The following is a 19,574-nucleotide window of genomic DNA, read 5'->3' as shown; positions in this document are numbered from 1 at the left end:
ATATTCTTATCATCTTTAAGACATCTCTAAAGATTATTTGTATAATATTTTCTCTGAGTCTGGATGTTTCTTTGTCCTTGCTCTTTTCAGAAAATCTAAAAAACAAAAATTTGAATTAGTATTTAAAATCTACAACAGATAAGGAGGTTGCTTGTGTTTTATGTGAACAATTGTTAAATTTAAAAAAGACAAGAATAGTATTGAAAGAGTCATTCACTGTATCCTGTATTTGAGTCCAAGATACCATGAGTTGTATCATGATCCAAATTTTAGAGATTTTATAAGATTTTAAATCCCTTTCTTTCTTGTGAAGGACTTATCTTGTTTGATTACTAGCAATAGCTGTTTTTATCCTTATTAGATCCCAGGAGAGATTATGTACTGGGAAACCAGGCATAATTTCTATCTGCATAGTATGAATATATATCATATATATTCAGTCTTCTTTCAAGTTGCTTAGAATCAGTGAAATATGTAATTTTCAGGTTAAAAGGTAAAAATTTTAAGAAAGAATACTTGCTATATCTTACACTTTTGTACTAAGCAAGTTGGGCCACCAACTGTTCCGTCTTTTGGTGTTTTGTATTTTTTATTTGGAAAAATAAGTCTGCAGTATAAAATTAGTACCAGAAAAAATATGAAATTCTTATTTATCATTCATAAGTAAAACATATATTTAAAAACTGAAAAGTTATACTTTTTTTTTCCCCATAGGATGCCATAGAAGTTTGCAAGAAGTTTATGGAACGTGACCCTGATGAATTAAGATTTAATGCAATTGCTCTTTCTGCAGCATAGCTTGTTGATGATGGAAATACCAAATACTGTATTATTTGCAACAAAAGTTAAACTTCCGCTGCCATACACTAACTCAGAAATTTTGATATTTTCATTAACTTGACTGATTAAAAATTTATGTGAATTAAAATTTGATTTAACCTGTGTTTTATTTTTGCAACAAGTTAAAACAGTAATTCTTTCCTTCCCTTTCTTTCTTTTGAAGGACTTATCTTGTTTGATTAATAGCAATAGCTTTTTATCCTTTTTAGAACCCATGAGAGATTATATATTGGAAAACCAGGCACAATTTCCATCTTCATAGTATGAATGTATATCATACATGTTCACATATTTATATAGAAAACATTTGTTGAAGATCTACTTATAATGAGATGGACAGTGTTTAGATGCAGGAGTTATCGCAGTGAACACTATTAATAAGTTCTGTAGTCATGGAATTTATGCTTTTTTGTTTTTTTGGTGCTGGGGATCAAACCTAGGACCTTGTGCATGCAAGGCAAGCACTCTACCATTGAGCCATATCCCCAGCTAGAGTTTATACTAGGGATATAGCTCAGAGTTTGAGAAAAGATAATAACAAACACATAAAGAACATATATACCAATGATAGATGCTGTGTGGAGAATTAAAGTAGGATTTTTTTTTAAAGTAACTGAGTATATACTTGAGATTTTTTGTCAGGGAAGCCTCCTGTGAAGATATGACTTTGAAGTTGAGAACTGAATGACAAAAAGTAGCCAGTCATAAAAGTGATGGGTACAATAGGGAGGATAATAATTCATGCACAGTCTCTAAGGTAGGAAAATCTTTCTGTATTGTAGGACCAGGAGGAAGTTCCATATGACCAGGGCACAGAAAGAAATCAGGAAAGCAGCAGAATATGAAGTTAGAGGAGGAAAAGGTGTTTGAATTTATTACAAGTGTGACAGTAAGCCATTGGAGGTTTTAAACCGATTTGACTTAAAATTTTAAAAGATCACTCTGATCTGTGGATAAAATACTGGGAAGGAGGGCTGGTGTTGTGGCTTAGTGGTAGAGCGCTAGCCTTGCATGTGTGAGGCATTAGGTTTGATCCTCAACACCACATAAAAACAAACAAAAGTATTGTTTCCATCCACAACTAAAAATATATATATTAAAGAAATATGGGGAGAGAGGGGCACAAGATTAGAGACACAGATGTAGATGTTTGGGCCTTAAAAGTGATAATCATTTAGATGAAGGTATGAGTGAATTTGGGGGTGGGCTTTGAAGAAAGGAAAGAAGTCTTCATGGAGGTATTTATAGCATTGGGCCAAAACATGGGACTGGTTTTGTATTTTTTGAGGGGGTAGTGGTTACTTGGATGTTCATTTATCAAAACAGATTGAATTCTACATTTAAAATCTGTACTGTGCTGGGCTGGGATTGTGGCTCAGTGGTAGAGCACTTGCCTAGTATGTGTGAGGCACTGAGTTCGATTATCAGAACAACATATAAATAAATAAAGTCCATTGACAACTAAAAAAAATATTAAAAAAAACATGTACAGTGCCATATGTATATTTTATCTCAAAAACAAAATAGCAACTAAAAAACAGAGCTGGGTTACAACAAATATAGAAGTCGGAAAGTCAGGTTTGTCCAGATGAAATTCTGGACTAGTATTGAGTATAGAGGTTTATACATAATTCACAGAGTGAAAGTGGATTCTTGAGGCAGTAATATGTGAGCGGTGATTTTTAGGAACAATAAAGTGGCAATGGCTTGTAGAATGAGTTAGATCTTTGTTACTCAAAATGTGGTTCCATCACTATTACCTGGGAACTTGTTAGAAATGAAGAATTTCAGACCCTAACTCCAAAGACTGAATTTTTAACAAGATCCCTGTGTGATTCATATGAATACTAAGTTTAGGAAGCACTAGATGAGAAAAAAATAGACATAATAAGGAAGGTCGCCTTGGGAGAGATTTACACTTAGCACCATTCTAGTGAAAAGGGTCTGGGTGAAGTGGTGGTAGAGGAATGAAGAAATTATCTAATGAGCTGAGGATGTAGCCCCGTGGTAGAGTGCTTACCTAGCATGCATGAGATGCTGGATTTGACCAGCCCCCCCCCCACCCCCCCACACACAAGCACACAATTCTCAAACAAGAGAGAATTTTTCAATATTTATTTTTTAGTTTTTGGTGGACACAACATCTTTATTTTTATATGGTGCTGAGGATCGAACCCAGCGCCCGGCACATGCCAGGGGAGCGTGCTAGAGCCACATCCCCAGCCCTCAAACAAATTTGGTAAACTGTATATGTGCATTATGCTTTTGTCATGCCAGTAAAAATAACTAAGTGTCCTTTTGTGTTAACATTGTTTGCATTTTCTTTACATATATATGTTATATAGTAAATATCACCTGAGAAGTTTTCTGCCTGTTGCCTTGATGGATTTCTCCTACTACATAATTTTTTAATAGATTCTAAAGCAATGGCACATTACCCAGAATTTACATGGTTTCTCAGTTAACTATGAGACACATTAACGTTGCAGACTATTAGTGGGCCAGAAGGATTGTGAAGTCAAATATTAAACAATTTTATTAAAGTTACAGATATATTGGGTATGGAGGGGACGATTGTAGAATCCCTCAGCTTTTAAAAAATATTCTACATATCATGAATAATTTTTCCTACACATTTTGTGGAACAACACTTAGGACTAGCATTCTTTGGTATACCCTATAGGGTGAATTTTGTCCTGTGAGAAGACAGAATTCTGGCAGTGTCAAACCCCTGTAAACCCAGGAAGCTGATGCAGAAAGACTGCAAGTTCCAGGCTAGCCTAGGCAACTTAGCAACACCCTGACTCAAAATTAATTCAAGACTTCAGTACCACCATTTAAAAAAATAATAATAAGGACTAATTTAATTATAATTGATTTTTAACTTTTTCACTTGAGAATCATGAATTGGGGCAGCCTCCATGCTATAAGATAGAATGAGAGCTCCAACTGCGCAATAAATAGCAGAAGAGTGGGTTGTTAAGATGGGAACAAAGAAACAACAATGGAAAACAACTGGCCAACATCACGTTAGTTCAGGGTTGTTGTTGTTTTGTTTTGTTTTTGTACCAGTGATTGAACCCACGGGCACTGGGTTACTACATCGCAGACATTTTGTTGTGTCGTTGTTTGGAGACAGGGTCTTGCTAAGTTGCTGAAGCTGCGATCCCCCACCCCTGCCTCAGCCTCTTGAATTCCTGGGATTACAGGCATGCACCACCATGTCTGGTCAGGCTATTTATTTTTTTAAAAAGGCTAAACAGAGACCTTCCTTATCAGTCACTCAGGTAAACTGAAATCTTGTTTTTAGGAAAAACTGATCTGTTTTGATATCTCTCTGCTTCCTTAACATTTCAGTTTGATTATGCTATTTTTGAGTGATTCTGTTTTGGTTTGGTCTGTTGAGGCCTCATGCAGGAGTTCAAGCCAAACAATTGGCTTCCCATAATTTTGTTTAACAGTCCCTTGTGAAACACACAACTTGAAAATTCCTCTTGCCTGTCCCTTAGGTTCATGTCCAGGACATTTTTTATTTCTTAGCTCAACTCCCTGCAATAGTTGATTTAGTCACTTTCTTAAAAATTGGCACTTATAGAAGAGATTGTAGTTGACTTTGTATGGAAACTTGTGGAGACACTAAAGCTGATGAAGTTGTGGATCATTTCTGTATAATGTTGTTAATGACTATGGTAGATTGGGGGAAAGGAATTATAACAGGAACTGAAACTAAATGTTTTTGCTTGGTAGACTTTTGAAAACTAACTAAACAAAGATTTGCTTTTAATTACTGAAACACAGAAAGGTGCTTTTATGATCTCCATAATAACCTCTAATATCTTCCATATTCACTTGAAACTAAAATGGAAGTTCTGGGCTGGGATTGCACCACAGTTGTAGAGTGCTTGCCTAGCACAGATGGGGCACTGGGTTCTATCCTCAGCACCACATAAAAATAAATAAAGGTATTGTGTTTATATACAACTAAAAAATTATAAATAATAAATAAAATGGAAGTTCTCCGTATTTTGTGGTGAATCAAACTTTAGAATCCCTTGAAACGAAAATTATAATTCCTTATAAATGTTAATTTATTTTCATTCCATCTTGGACTGGTGCACATGCTTATTAGATAAGATTTATCACCAGGATATATATAACATACACCTGATTGCTTAATGAAAATAATATAATTTACGATATATTTTCAGACATTGGTTTTGTCTAATTTCTATAGGTTTCATAGGAGGCTTAAGATTCCTTTGTTGGGCTATGTGTGGTCACACACCTGTAATTCTAGTGACTTAGGAGGCTAAGGCAAAAAGATCAAAAGTTTGAGGCCAGAGGCCAGCCTCAGTAACTTAGCAAGGCCCTAAGCAACTGAGTAAGACCCTATCTTAAATTAAAAAATAAAAAGGGCTGGGGATGTGTCTCAATGGTTAAGCATTTCAGGGTTCAATCCCCAGTACCAAAACAACAACAACAACAACAAAAACTATTGACTAATAAAAACATTAAAAAAAAAAAAAGGTTTCTAGGGGCTCAGTTGGTAGAATGTTTGCCTTCACATGCACAAGGCCCTGAGTTCAATCCCCAGCACCAAAAAAAACAAAACAACAACAACAAAAAAAAAACGTTGCATCCATACAAAGCCTTTTTTCTTGTCATTTCCTCCTAAACAATAGTGTAACAACTATTTACTTAGCATTTATATTATATTAGATATTAGAAGTAATCTGGAGATGACTTGAGGTATACAGGAGGATGTGTGCAGGTCATATGCAAATACCATGCCATGTTGTATAAGGACTTGAGTAGATTTTGGTGTTTCAGATGGTGGGAAGCTGGAACCAATCCCCCACAGATATGGTGGGATGGCTGTACATAGTTTCACTCACACATTCAAATGTACCTTGAAAAGGAAAATAACTCGTCTAAATTCTCTATCAATTAAATCCTTGACTAAAGTAAAACCACATTGTAAAAGGTTTTTAACACTAATTTAGAGGACTTTATACATAAATAATAGTTAATTTTTTTGTAAGATTCTCTAAGATTGTAAAATGAAGTTCCTGTTCTTTCAATAAAATTATTACTAAAAGCCAATTGTGAAATAGACTGTTTTGGGATAGGAAGTGTTTCATCATTTCTTTTGTTTCTTTGGATTTTGAATTTTGACTTTCTTAAGGACATAAAATATTGTACTATGGAAGATGAAACATTAGGAAGAGCATTTATTTTCTTGGTGCCAGTGGTACCAGTGGGTTAGACCAGTCTTCTTTGCCTCTGTTTTATGCATATTCTCACTTGTTTCTGCTTTTGAATAAAACTTACTCATAAGTATTTTTCTTCACTTCTTTGTTTCGTATAGAGATTCTGAACCATTACTTCTACCCACTTGATAGGTGAAAGTGCTCAGTATAACATTTACAGAGTCTATAGCCAGCCATTATGAAAAAATATAAAAACAGTAAAGGCTGTGTGTTTTAAGCAATTCTTACAGTGTAATTGACAGGGTGGTTGGGAAGCCCTACTTTAGGTGCACTGAATGTACACAACCTATTCCAAAATTTGTTTTGCAAGGTGAATTAATTAAAGTTGCTTAGAAATATATCATGAGGGGGCTGGGATTGTGGCTCAACAGTAGAGCGCTCGCCTAGCATGGGCGGGACCCAGGTTTGATTCTCAGCACCACATAAAAATAAAGGCATTGTGTTGTGTCCATCTACACCTAAAGAATAAATATTTTTAAAAAAGAAATATATCATGAATCTCTTATAATCTACAAGGTAGTGAGCATAAATTGATTTATTTAAAGTAGTAATTCAAGTCATTAAATAGAAATCCCTCTGAGTAACACATTTTAACTGGTTGATTCAAAACTGCCTTTTATCAACATGTGAACAGCTGGTATTACAATAAGTTATGTTTAACAGTATTTTCTTTTAAAAGTTTTTATTTGTTCTTTTTAGTTATATGTGACAGTAGAATGTATTTTGACATATTATACATACATGGAGTACAACTTCCCATTCATCTGGTTGTACATGATGTGGAATTACATTGGTCATGTATTCATATATGAACATAGGATAGTAATGTCCTATTTATTCTTTCCTATTCCCATTCACCCTCCCTTTCCTTCATTTCCCTCTGTCTAATCCAAAGTACTTCTATTTCCCCTCCCCCTTATTGTAAGTTAGCATCCACATATCAGAGAGAACATTTGACCTTTGTTTTTTTGGGATTGGTTTAGTTCACTTAGCCTGATAGTCTTCAGTACCTTCCATTTACCAGTACATGCCATAGTTTCATTTCTATTTATGGCTGAGTAATATTCAATTGTGTATACATTTTCTTTATCCATTCATCTATTGAAGGTCAGCTAGGCTGGATCCATAGCTTCACTATTGTGAATTTGAGCTGCTATGAACATTGATGTGGCTGTGTCAATGTAGTATGCTGATTTTAATAAGTCCTTTGGGTATAAACCTAGAAGTGGGATAGCTGGGTCAAATGGTGGTTGTATTCCAAATTTTCTGAGGAATCTCCATACTGCTTTCCAGAGTGGTTGCACCAATTTGCAGTCTTACCAGCATTGTATGAGTGTACCTTTCCCCTAACATACTTGCCAGCATTTATTATTACTATATTATTGATAATTGCTATTCTTTTTTTCAATCTAAGCATTTTTATTTGTTCTGATTTAGTGATACATGACAGTCAAATGCATTTTGACACTTCATACATAGATAGAGTATAACTTCTCATTCTTTTTGTTGTACATGATATAGAATCACACTGATCGTGTAATCATATATACACACAGGGTAATAATGTACCTTTTCCCCCACATCCTCACCAACATTTATTGTTGCTTGTTTTCTTTATAATTGACATTCTTTTTTTAAAACTTTTTTTTGTAACTTATTTTTTTTAGTGTTGTTAGACCTTTATTTATTTATACGTGGTGCTGAGAATCAAGCCCAGTGCCTCACATATGCCAGGCAAGTGTGCTACTGCTGAGCCATAGCCACAGCCCTATAATTGACATTCTTAACGGTATTTTCACTAGGAGCTAAAGGATGAAATCTCTGTGTCCTACACATGTTTTGTGACTACAAGATGAAAGCAAATTCCTTGAGCCTTATTTGTACCCTTACCATGAAAGATTGGAAGCATATGCAAATATTGTAAATTAGACTATTCTTTAAGGGTGTAGTAAAAACCTGCCAGATGAAAATTTGTATCACTTACTGAGGATTTAACTACCTGTGATAAAAGATGACAAGAAAGATTGCATCTCAATTTTCCTTTAAGGCTAGGCAGTAGAAATTATTTTTTTAAGAGTGGCACTTTCTTTTTTTTTCTCCCTAAACCAAGTATCTGAAGCCACAGGCTCTCCCTGCTCCACCACCACTTAGAAGCATATGCATTTGACCATAATGTGCACAACTAATGTGAATGTTACACATTACATGGTCTGGGACAAAAGATAGTAATCATTCTCTGGATATAATTTAAAAGATGCTTTCCTGGGCTGGAGTGGGGGGGGGCGGTCAGTGGTAGAGCACTTGCCTCACATGTGTGAGGCACAGGGTTCAATTCTCAGCACCACATACAAATAAATTAATAAAATGAAGGTTCATTAACAACTAAAAAAATTTTTAAAAAAAGGCTTTCTTGGGCTGGGGTTGTAGCTCAGTGGTAGAGCGCTTGCCTTGCATGCGTGAGGCCCCCTGGGTTTGATCCTCAGCACCACATAAAAATAAATAAATAAAAATAAAGATATTCTGTGTCCATCTACAACTAAAAAAATATTTTTAAAAAGAGGCTTTCTTATGAGGAATCAGTTTTTTTAAAGTATTTATTTTTTAGTTGTAGGTGGACACAATACCTTTATTTTATTTTTACATGGTGCTGAGGATTGAACCCAGTGCTTCATGCATGCTAGGCGAGAGTGTTCTATCTCTGAGCCACAACCCCAGCCCAGGAATCTATTATTTTTTTTAATAAACAAAATGCAAAACCCTTAACTATTTCTTTAATATGAAGAAGATATTTGCTCTTATAGCCATTTATGGTATAGCTTAATAATCAGATATGTATAAAATATTCAAGGTAAGAGTCCAACAGTACTAGTATTAAGAACTTTAGAATACATGATTTGTGGGCAAAATAAACTCATAGAAAAAAATCTTAAAAGCCAACTATTCAACTTACTTTTTTAATTTTTGCATTGCTTTTTCCATTTCACAAGACTAAAGCATGTGCTTCAATTGCTACAGGTATTCTATGGAAGCCTTTTGGTTTGTCATGATAGAGAGCCATCTTACTATTTTCTTATTTTACATGGAATTCCTAGGGACAGTGACTCAAACTAAATTAACATGGAAGAGAAAATGCTTAGGCCAATTTATCCATTTATTTCCAATATTATATAATTGATACCTACGTAGATATGGATATTGGGGGTTAGTTGAGCAGTTAACCTGGTTTTTGTTGTTGTAATTTTATTTTATTTTATTTTTTTTGGTTTTGTTTTGACTGGATGTCTTGTGTTTCTCAGACTCTTCTCAAACTTGTGTGCTTCAGGGATCCTCCTGACTCAGTCTCTTCGAGAGCATCTGGGACTACAGGTGGGCTTAACCTGGTTTTAAAATGGAATCCAATTCTTATCTTTTTTGGTTTCAGGAGCCCCTTACACTATTAAAAATGACTGGGGAGACCAGATATCTTTTGACCTGTCAGTATTAGAGATTAAAACAAATTTGAAAAATATTTTTAAATAAAAATGAATTCACACACATTAATATAAATATTATTTTTTTACTTAAAAAAACAACTATTTTCTTTAAAAAGAGGAATACATTGTTTTATATTTTTACAAAACCTCTGACTTAGTGTAGACAGCTAGAGTCTCCTATCTGGTAATAAATGAAAGTGTTTATTGGAACTGGCAATTTAGGAACTCAGAGTACTATCTTCCTGAGCATATTCAGTGATAGTCATTCAAGGACAAGGACCACTCTATTTTATCTTCATAGTACAGTATTTGGTATATAATAGCAGTCAGATAATGTGTGGTAGGTGATTTTACTGTATTCTGGGTTGAGACGCAAATAGGAGAAGCTATGGATTTAGGAGTACAGAAAACCTCCTTTAATTGCTTGAGCAAAGAGAGCTTTTTGAAAGGGCCTTTCTAAGCCAGGCCCAATGGTGGTACACATGTGTAGTCCCAGAGACTTGGGAGGCTGAGACAGAAGGGTCAAAAGTTCAAGGCCAGCCTGGGAAACTTAACAAGACTGTCTCAAAATAAAAAATAAAAAGGATTGTAGGTAACTGAGTGGAGCACGCCCTGGGTTCAATCTCTGGTACTGCAAAAAAGAAAGAAGAAATTAAGAGAAATGGAATAATTGAGAGACTTAGGGTAGAGGTATTATCTAGCTGAGCATTTTAAACTTTTTGAACAAATGAAAGATCTCAGTTATTAAAATGCAAATTCTGATGCAGCAGTTAAGTGGAACCTGTGACTGTCATTTATATCAAGTTCTCAGATGATTCTAAGACTGCTGGAGATCCTAGCAGATGGATTTTTTTTTTTTTTTTTTTTTTTTTTTTTTTTGGTACTGAAGATCTAACCCAGGGGCATGTTACTCCTGAGCTACATCCTCAGTCCTTTCTATTTTTTTAATTCGAGACAGGGTCTCACTAAATTGCTGAGGGCCTTGCTAAATTGCTGAGGCTGGCCTTGAATTTACAATCCTCCTGTCTTATCCTCCCAAAATCTGGGATTACAGGCATGCACAACCACTTCTGGAGATGATGGAACTTTTTAAGAGAGAAAATTATTTTTTCTATATCCAGTTAGAACCCTTTCCCAATATATTGATCTTTTTTTTTTTTAACCAATAAAACCACAGACTGGGTAAGTTTTAATGAAAACAAGGTTGTTTTGGCTTCATAGTTATGGAGTTCTCAGCCTTCCAGCTGGCAGCATTCCAAGGTGATGCAGGGCATGGCATGTCAAAAACAGGGTATATGTGAGAATGGATCTTGTCCTATCTCTCTCCCTCTTATAAAGCCAGCAGGATCCAGTCATGGGGGATTTTAATCCTGATCATTTCACAAAGGCCCCATCTCTAAACACTACGGTCAGATTAAGTTTCCCTGAAACATAACATCTCACAATGGAGATTAAATTTCAACACATGAAACCTTACGGGATACATTTAAACTATAGCATTCACTAAGTGGCTGAAAATTTCATCATTACAAATCTTCTGGCATTAGCCTGGTACAGTGGTGCAAGTCTGTAATCTCAGCAATTTATCTGAGAGGTGGAGGCAGGAGGATGACAAATTTAAGGCCAGCCTCAGCAATTTAGCAGGACCGTCTCAAGACAAAAAATACAAAGGACTGGGAATGTAACTCAGTGGTAAAGTGTTCCTGGTTTCAATCCCTTGTACAAAAAAAAAAAAAAATCTGGCCTTGATAATAGAGAATTTTCCGTGTTCTCACACAGTACTTGATTGATAGCATGATTCTGAAACTATGGCATAAACTATAGTGGGGGGAGATCAGGTAAGTTAATTGTAAAAGAAACATTATGGGGATCTGTAACAATTAGCTAAAAGTCATTGCACGTTGAACAGAGTTGACTTTGGTGTATGACATGGTTTTATTCTTGGCTCTGATTGAGTAATCTTGGTTAAAGTTTAACCCCTTAAACAAAAGTACTCTCATGTAGGTTTTATATTATAAATGAAGTACATAATGACAAGTACTCATAAATGGCAGCTATTATTATGACTATTACCCCAATACTGCAATAAGCTATTTTGAAAATAGTTTCAAAGTTTATATCCTGAAACAGCAGATTTATCTAATTTTAAGAGAATTTAAAGAAGGAGATGGAATGAATAGATAACATTTCATTTCCATGCACAAAGAAACTGTGCATATTTCTTCTCTCACTTGGAAATGGTTTAACTTTTAAAAATCCCAAAATAGCTGAAGTTAGCAGACATGCAATTTAGCAAGGATGATTGGAATTTTTCTCTTTCCTGTAATAATACTATACCTAAGCACACTGCTTATTAGGAAAACATTTTTATCTGAATCTTTTACTCTTTCAGGCCAAGAATGCTATTTTTCTTTTTGATAGCTATGTTTACAGAATTTAAATCACCTTGAGCAATTATTTCGACATTTCAAGTTATTGTTATTATTCATGCTTCATTTATAGGTATTTGAATTTTGATGAGTTTCAGTATTAGGCTAGAGTGATAGAACAAGGTCAAATAAATTCAATATAGATATGGTGGAAAGCTATTTTAATTTTTATTATAACTGTTTTGAAGAAAATTAGAATATACAATATTTCCACTCTTTCAGTTGGACTTCTTATTCTGAGAACAGAGCTCTGAGCTTTAGAAATTTGGAAACTGTTCCTCAGTGCCCATGTCTGCATCTGTGTGGGTTGGCTGTGTCTCAAGAAGGTGTTGGCACCAGAGAAGGTAATAACAGTCCTTGGCATACTTCTATGTCATTGCTTTGAAAGAACTAAGGCGAAGTGTCTCCATTTGGCTTTTCTTGAGGAGCACATGTAAGTGTAAAGGAAGAGGTCAGTAGGAGAGCAAGAAGTAAATTCTGCAACTGAAATAAAATCAAGTCAATTTTGTAGACTTCTTCAATCTGCATTTTTATTGTTGGTAAACACAGGATTGCAAATTTTTAAACCCCTGTTATTAATTTGGTAATCATTGTTCATTCTTTGCAATTGAGGCCGAATTGCCTAGGTGGTAGAAGATATTATTAGATAATATAAGGCATGCTGTAGTTTGTAAAGTGGTTTCCTAACAATTTAGGAAGGATGAAATACAGAAATGTCAACCAGGCTATTCACAGTCAGTGTTTGTATGCCTGGTATTATTAAGATCCTACTGGATTTTGCTCTGAAAAGTTTTTCTCATTCTTTCTCTAAATCTTGTAATTGTCTGAAAACACTACCTTCATAATTAAAATGTTCCTACTGTAATTATGTTTTTAAGAGCTTTAAGAATTATTAGAGCTTCTTTCAAGGGATCAAACCACAAATGAACGCTTAAGGCAGGGACCACATTGATTTACACCCAATGCCCTAACCTGAAATGAGACCTATTTAACAGATAAGGCAATAAATATAGAAAATATTCCTGCAAAAATTCATCACTGGGAAAGCCTTTTTTAAAAGTCAGCTGGTGGTGCACACCTATAATCCTAATGACTCAGGAGGCTGAGGTTGGAGGATTGCAAGATTGAGGACAGCCTCAGCAACTTATGGAGTCCCTAAGCAATTTAGCAAGAACCTGTTTCAAAGTAAAAAATTTAAAAGGCTGGGATGTACTTCAGGGTAAAGCCCCTCTTGGGCTCAATCCCAGCACAAAGAAAACAAAACAAATCAATATATGAAAATTTGTTGAAAATGAATCAACTCATCTGAGCAACAAAAAGTATTTCACTGAGTTCTAAAGCACCATACTAATTAGTGAAATGTGAAGATAAATGCCAAAAAAAGAATTATGTACCCAAAAGAATACTAAGTATATTTTAAGTTTAACTTACATTTTAGAGAAACTTGAACTATTTTTGCTTTTTAATGGATTGAATAATTTTAAAAAAATGCAATATAAAATTTTTTATTATCATTTCTACAATTTTTTTTGAGATGGGGTGTCTCTAGATTGTCCATGGTGGCCTGAAACTCTTGGGCTCAAGTGGTTCCCCTACCTCAGCCTCTCAAGTAGCTGGGATCACATACCCAGCTTACAACAAAATAATTTTTACAGATTAGTCCATTATAGCAAAATTCTTTGCCAAAGAGGTATGTTATTCATTAATCCCTAGTGGCTAGAAAAAATTTATTGGATGCTAAATTTAAAAGGGTGGAGGAATTATGTTTTTAAATATTTTTTTTAGTTGTATATCTAAGTCAAAAAGGTTAGGCATTTACAGGTATATGGCTTCCTATTCTTTATATGATACATCAAGATCTACCTGATCTCATTTTTGGAGAGAGTACCTTTCATAAATGTTTTATAAGACCAATGTCCACCTTAGTTTAAGAATATTCCACTGGGCACAGTGGCGCATGCTGTAATCCCAGCAGCTCAGGAGGCTGAGGCAGGAGGGTTGTGAGTTCAAAGCCAGCCTCAGCAATGGTGGAGTACTAAGCAACTCAGTGATGCCCTGTCTCTAAATAAAATACAAAATAGGGCTGGGGATGTGATTCCATGGTTGAGTGCCCCTGAGTTCTATCCCGGTACTACCCCCACCCCCCAAAAAAAGAGAGAGAGAAAAGAACATTCCACTCACTACCTACAGGAGTTGATTTATCTCTAAAACTTGTTAGACTTACACAAATCTACTCAGGAGCCTATATTCTGGAGTGTGAGTTATGACTGTAGGGATGACAGTGAATAGCTATAGCAAAAGAATATGGGATCATTGTTGACATGACAAGTGCTGTCTATGTTGATGTTTCGGGACCAGTGGGAAGTAAACTTGACCTTTCTTTTTCTTCCTGAGTCCTTTTGATCTTTTCTGAATCTGATATAGATAAAACACTCTCTCATTCACATAAGGTTTCCCATGATCAAACAATAATTTTCAAGGGTTGGACAGTCTAAGTCCATTTTAAGAGAAGGAAATATTTCTCTTAAGTCAACATGCCTATTAAAGAAATTGGGGACTGGGATTGTGGCTCAGCGGTAGAGTGCTCGCCCAGCATGGGCGGGATCTGGGTTTGATCCTCAGTACCACATAAAAAATAAAGGCATTGTGTTGTGTCCATCTACACCAAAAAAATAAATATTTTTTAAAAAGAAATTGTCCTGTGCACAATAAATGCAACAGAATTTCAAGTCTTTCTCTTTATGTTCTTGGGATTATATATGCCCAGAGACCTACTTCTGCAGAAATGAAATGGAGGCCATTATAGTACTTCTTTAAATAATAGAGTTATATAGCCTTGACTGTTACCTTTTTCTATGCACAGATCCAGCAGAAGATGGAGCATCTGCTGTGTGTGTGTGTAGTCTTGATCTATATTAAAGTTTTAGGCAGAGCTTCCTTCCTGTTGCCTGTTTACTGAGGTGTTTTTTTGTTGTTGTTGTTTCTGTTTGTTTGTTTTTTTGTTTTGTGACCGAAAGACCTTATAAGAACAAAGATTATTTTGCCTCATAGTTTCAGAGATCTCATTCCATAGACAGTGGACTCCATAGCTCTGGGCCCACAATGAGGCAGGATATCGTGGCAGAAAGACATGGCATAGAAATGTAGCTCAGGACATGGCCACCAGAGGCAGGGCAGTGGGGAGGGAGAGAACTCTGCTCACCACCCACAAAATATACATGTCAAAGGTACATCCCCAGTAGTTTACCTCCTCCAACCATACCTTACCTGTCTATTATCAGTCTAAACCACAATACTTCCCAATTAATTGTCTATATTAGCAGAAACAGAGCAATAGATAGACACATGTCTTTGTTAAGGAAAGCCTCAGTGTCATGGATTTTTTTTTTTAATTTAGTAACATTAAATTAGACAAGTTTGGCCTGACTGGTCTATTTTTGTGCATAGGGGCCAAAATCATTTATAGTAGTCATGGACTAGAACATTCCTAGTCCAGGAGCTTATGGGGGACTTTGATGGTTTACTTCAGAGACCAACATCTCATGAATAGATAACCACTGAAAGCATTTCCTTGAAAATCCAGAACAAGACAAGGATGTTCAAACTGATCACTCCTATTCAATACAGTACTAGAAATTCCAGCCAGAACAATAAGGCAAGAGAAGGAAATAAAAGGGATAAAAATAGAAATGGAAGAAATCAAATGATCACTGTTCACAGATGATATGATCCTATATGTAGAAGTTTCAAAAAGTTCCTCCAAAAGACTGCTAGAGCTAATAAGCAAATTCAGCAAAGTAACAGGATACAAAATCAATATGCAAAAATCAGTAGCTTTCCTATACACTAATAATAACCTATTGAGAAAGAAATCACAAAATCAGTTGTATTCACAATAGTTTCATAAAACAAAAGCAAACCAGGAATAAATGTAATCAAGGCAATGAGAAAGTTCTACAATGAAAATTATAGAATGCTGAAGAAAAAAAGTTGAAGAAGATATTAGAAGATGGATAGGCAAAATTAATAGTGTCAAAATGGCCACATTATCAAAAGAAATCTACAATGCAATCCCCATCAAAATGCCAATGACATTCTTCACATAACAAGAAAGAAACAGTCTGAAAATTCATTTGGAAGAGTGAAAAGACATGGAATAGCCAAAACAATTCTAAACCAAAAAACAATGCTGGAGGCATCAAAATACCTGACTTCAAATTATAACTATGGAGCTATAGTAACAAAATCTGCTTGGTACTGGTATTAAAAACACACACATAGACCAACGAAACAGAACAGAAAACACAGAGATGAACCCATACAGATAGACAGTGGACTCCATAGCTCTAGGCCAGATATAGCTACAGATACAAGCATGTAATCTGTGACAAAAGATGCCAAAATCACACATTAGAGAAATGACAACCTTTTAAACAAATGATGCTTGGAAAACTGGTTATCTATATGTAGAATTAAACTAGATCCTTATCTCTTAACCTACACAAAAGTCAACTGAGGGGCTGAGGATATAGCTCAGTTGGTAGAGTGCTTGCCTTGCATGCACAAGGCCCTGGGTTCAATTCCCAATTCCACCAAAAAAAAAAAAAAAAGTCAATTGAAAATGCATCAAAGACTTAGGACTTAGACCAGAAACTATGCAACTCCTAGAGAAAAAATATTGGATCAGCATTTCAACACATAGGTACAGGTAGCAACTATTTCAAAAGGACTTCTAAAGTTCAGAAATAATACCAAGAATTAATAAATGGGGTGGCATCTAATTAAAAAAATCTCCATAGCAAAGCAATCAATTAAGACTATGAAGACAGAACCTACAAAATGGGAGAAAATCTTGACTAGCTACTCTTCTGGCAGAGGATTAATAACCAGAATAGATAAAGAACTCAAAAAAGTTGCCAACAGAAAATCAAATATCCCAATCAATAAGTAAGCAAATGCTCAGATACTAAAATAAGAAATGAAAATGGTCAAAATATATGAAAAAATATTCAACATCTTTAGCAATAAGGGAAATGCAAATAAAAACTGAGGTTTCATTTTACTCTTGTCAGGATAGTAATTATCAACAACACAAATAATAATAAATGCTGGTAAGGATGTCGGGGAGAAAGTTAACACTCATACATTGTTGATGGGACTGCAAATTATTATAGTCCCTCTGGAAAGCAGTATGGAGATTCTTCAAAAGACTAGGAATGGAACCACCATATGACCCAAATATTCCACTTTTGGTATTTATCCCAAAGAATTAAAGTCATCAATAGTGATACATTTATACCCATGTTTATAGCAACTATTTTGGAAATTCACAATAGCCAAATTATGGAACCAGTCTAGGTGTTTGGGAACCAGTAAATGGATAAAGAAAATGTATATATACACAGTGGAGTTTCAATCAGCCATAAAGCCATAAAGAAGAATGAAATTATGCCATTTGCAGAAAAATGGACCAAACTTGAGAACATCATGCTAAGCAAAATAAAGCAAACTAGAAAGGTCATATATTTTCTCTTAAATGTGGAAGCGAGAGAGAGAAAAAAGGGGGAAAAGAGGTGGTGGTTGGGATCTCATGAAAATACAAGGCTATCAGTAGAATAGAGGAAGGGGGTCGGGGGGATGGAAAAGGAGAGGGAAAGGGGAAATACTGGAGATTGATATTGACCAAATTATATTGTTATATTGTGTATGTGTGAATGTGTAACAACAGATCCCACCATTACTTATATTATAATGCACCAATAAAAATACAAACAAAAATTTTTCGTTAAAAAATTTTATTGTGCGGGCTGGGGCTGGGGCTCAGTGGTAGCACACTTGCCTGGCATGTGTGAGGCACTGGGTTTGATTGTCAGCACTGCATATAAATAAATAAAGGTCTATCAACAACTAAAAAAAATTTAAAAAAAAATTATTGTGTTAAGCATGAGATCTACCCTCTTAACAGTTTTTTAAATGTACAATACATTATTGTTGACTGAAGTTACTATTGTTTTTGAAGCTAAAATATTAATGATATGCACCTAGTAGTTACAGGGTAGGGAGAATAATTGGAAAAATATAGAGCTTTTACAAATTTCCTATAATGGATGGGCTGTTTCCTATCTGGGTCCAATTTCAGAATGTAAACAAAAACCGCTATTACAATTCTAAAGTATTAATAATACAATATGTATGGAGTTTCAGTGTTTCCCCTGTCATTTTACCAGAAAAAAAATTGAGTCAATAATACAGTTATTTCTCTTATTAAATGAAGCCAAGGAGAGATCGAGTAGAAATTCTCTACCCAAACCGGAAAACACAAAGAAAATAATAAATGTGTTTTAGGGACAACTGAACTTGACTATTTTTAATCTTTGATTATTCTTACCAAAAATAACCATCCAGACTTTATTCATTTCACTGGACTTCAGGAAGAGAAGTTTAGTAAACACACATTCTTTCCTTCTCTTTCCCAGAAGCCCTGGTAGTTTCTTTTAAAGCTAATTCTTGGGTAAGTCCTTTTGATCTCACTGCTATCACTTAGAGAATTATAATGTAGTTTTACAATTCTGGCTCGAATGAGGAGTGAGTGACCTTCAAAATAGAAGGTGTTAGATTTATGTTAATAATTTGAGTTTAATGATGGGAAACTCCTTACATGTTGCAAAAGCAAAAAAGAAAAAAGAAAAAAAAAAAAAACCTCTTAAGATCTTTACTGTCGGAAGAAAATAACCAACTGCTCTTTAAATTACGGGGTTGGCCCTGTGTTTTGAAAGTTCCCATGTCAGTGGATCTCTTAATGAGATGTCTGTGCATCCAGGGGGAAGGCCGATAAGAACTAAGGGCTTCTCATCTCCTCCCTATTCATCTCATCTTTCCTTACTTGGTTAACCATCCAGCAGCTTCCAAAGACAAATTTAGGACCCCTTCCCTTGTCCACTGGTCCACTGGGCAAAGCACTTCCGAAAGCTGTTCTGAAAATTTTCTCAAGGTTTGTCTGTCTTTTCTCAAGGGATGCAATGTGGAATTCACCTTGTGTGTTTGTTTCTCCTTTTACTTTCAGGCACATCCTCACTTCCCCTCTTATGTTCATTTCTTCATCATTATCTGCAAGATTTTGGCTTCTTTTTTCCTCTTTGGTTTCTATTTCCAAACACAAAATTGGATTTACCTGTCTGAATACCAGTATGTAAGCACTGACGACATGACAATTCTATCATTACTAACCCTGAAGTTATTTTTTTTGGGGGGTAGACATGGAATAGAGATGCACTAAATATAATTATTATTATTTTTAACATTTTTTATCTACCTTCTAGTAGTGATTCTTCCTGCTAATTAGGGAGTCATAAAAACACAAGAAAAATACATGTAATTCAGATGTTCCTTATCTGTGAATCCATAAGGACAGACACTATTTTGAACAATGACCAAGCATAGTGCAAAATTTAATTCTTTGGTTAGAATAATTCACACTGTACCTGTCTCTTTTTTTCACTTCTCTCTAGCTTCCAGGTCCATCCTGCTTTATAATCTTTGTCCCAAGCATCAATCAGCACCCT

General features: G+C 35.1%; 1 protein-coding gene across 2 annotated transcripts in view; it reads left to right on the top strand.

Annotated features, from left to right (window-relative positions):
* Positions 1 to 933, top strand: part of Uchl3 (ubiquitin C-terminal hydrolase L3) — a 54,968-nt gene extending 54,035 nt beyond the window's left edge. For both annotated transcript variants that reach the window (XM_046449477.2, XM_046449478.2), the window contains one exon: positions 715 to 933. In XM_046449477.2, the coding sequence (XP_046305433.2) occupies positions 715 to 798 (84 nt within the window). In that variant the 3' untranslated portion in view covers positions 799 to 933. The remainder of the gene's footprint in view (positions 1 to 714) is intronic.
* Positions 934 to 19,574: the final 18,641 nt, after the last annotated feature.

The sequence above is a fragment of the Marmota monax genome, unplaced genomic scaffold (assembly GCF_021218885.2).
Source record: "Marmota monax isolate L192 unplaced genomic scaffold, Marmota_monax_Labrador192_F-V1.1 WCK01_AAM20220418_F8-fsc00137, whole genome shotgun sequence".
Classification (NCBI taxonomy): Eukaryota; Metazoa; Chordata; class Mammalia; order Rodentia; family Sciuridae; genus Marmota; species Marmota monax.
Note: the sequence above shows the minus strand (reverse complement) of the source record. Positions and strands in the feature narration are given on the sequence as shown.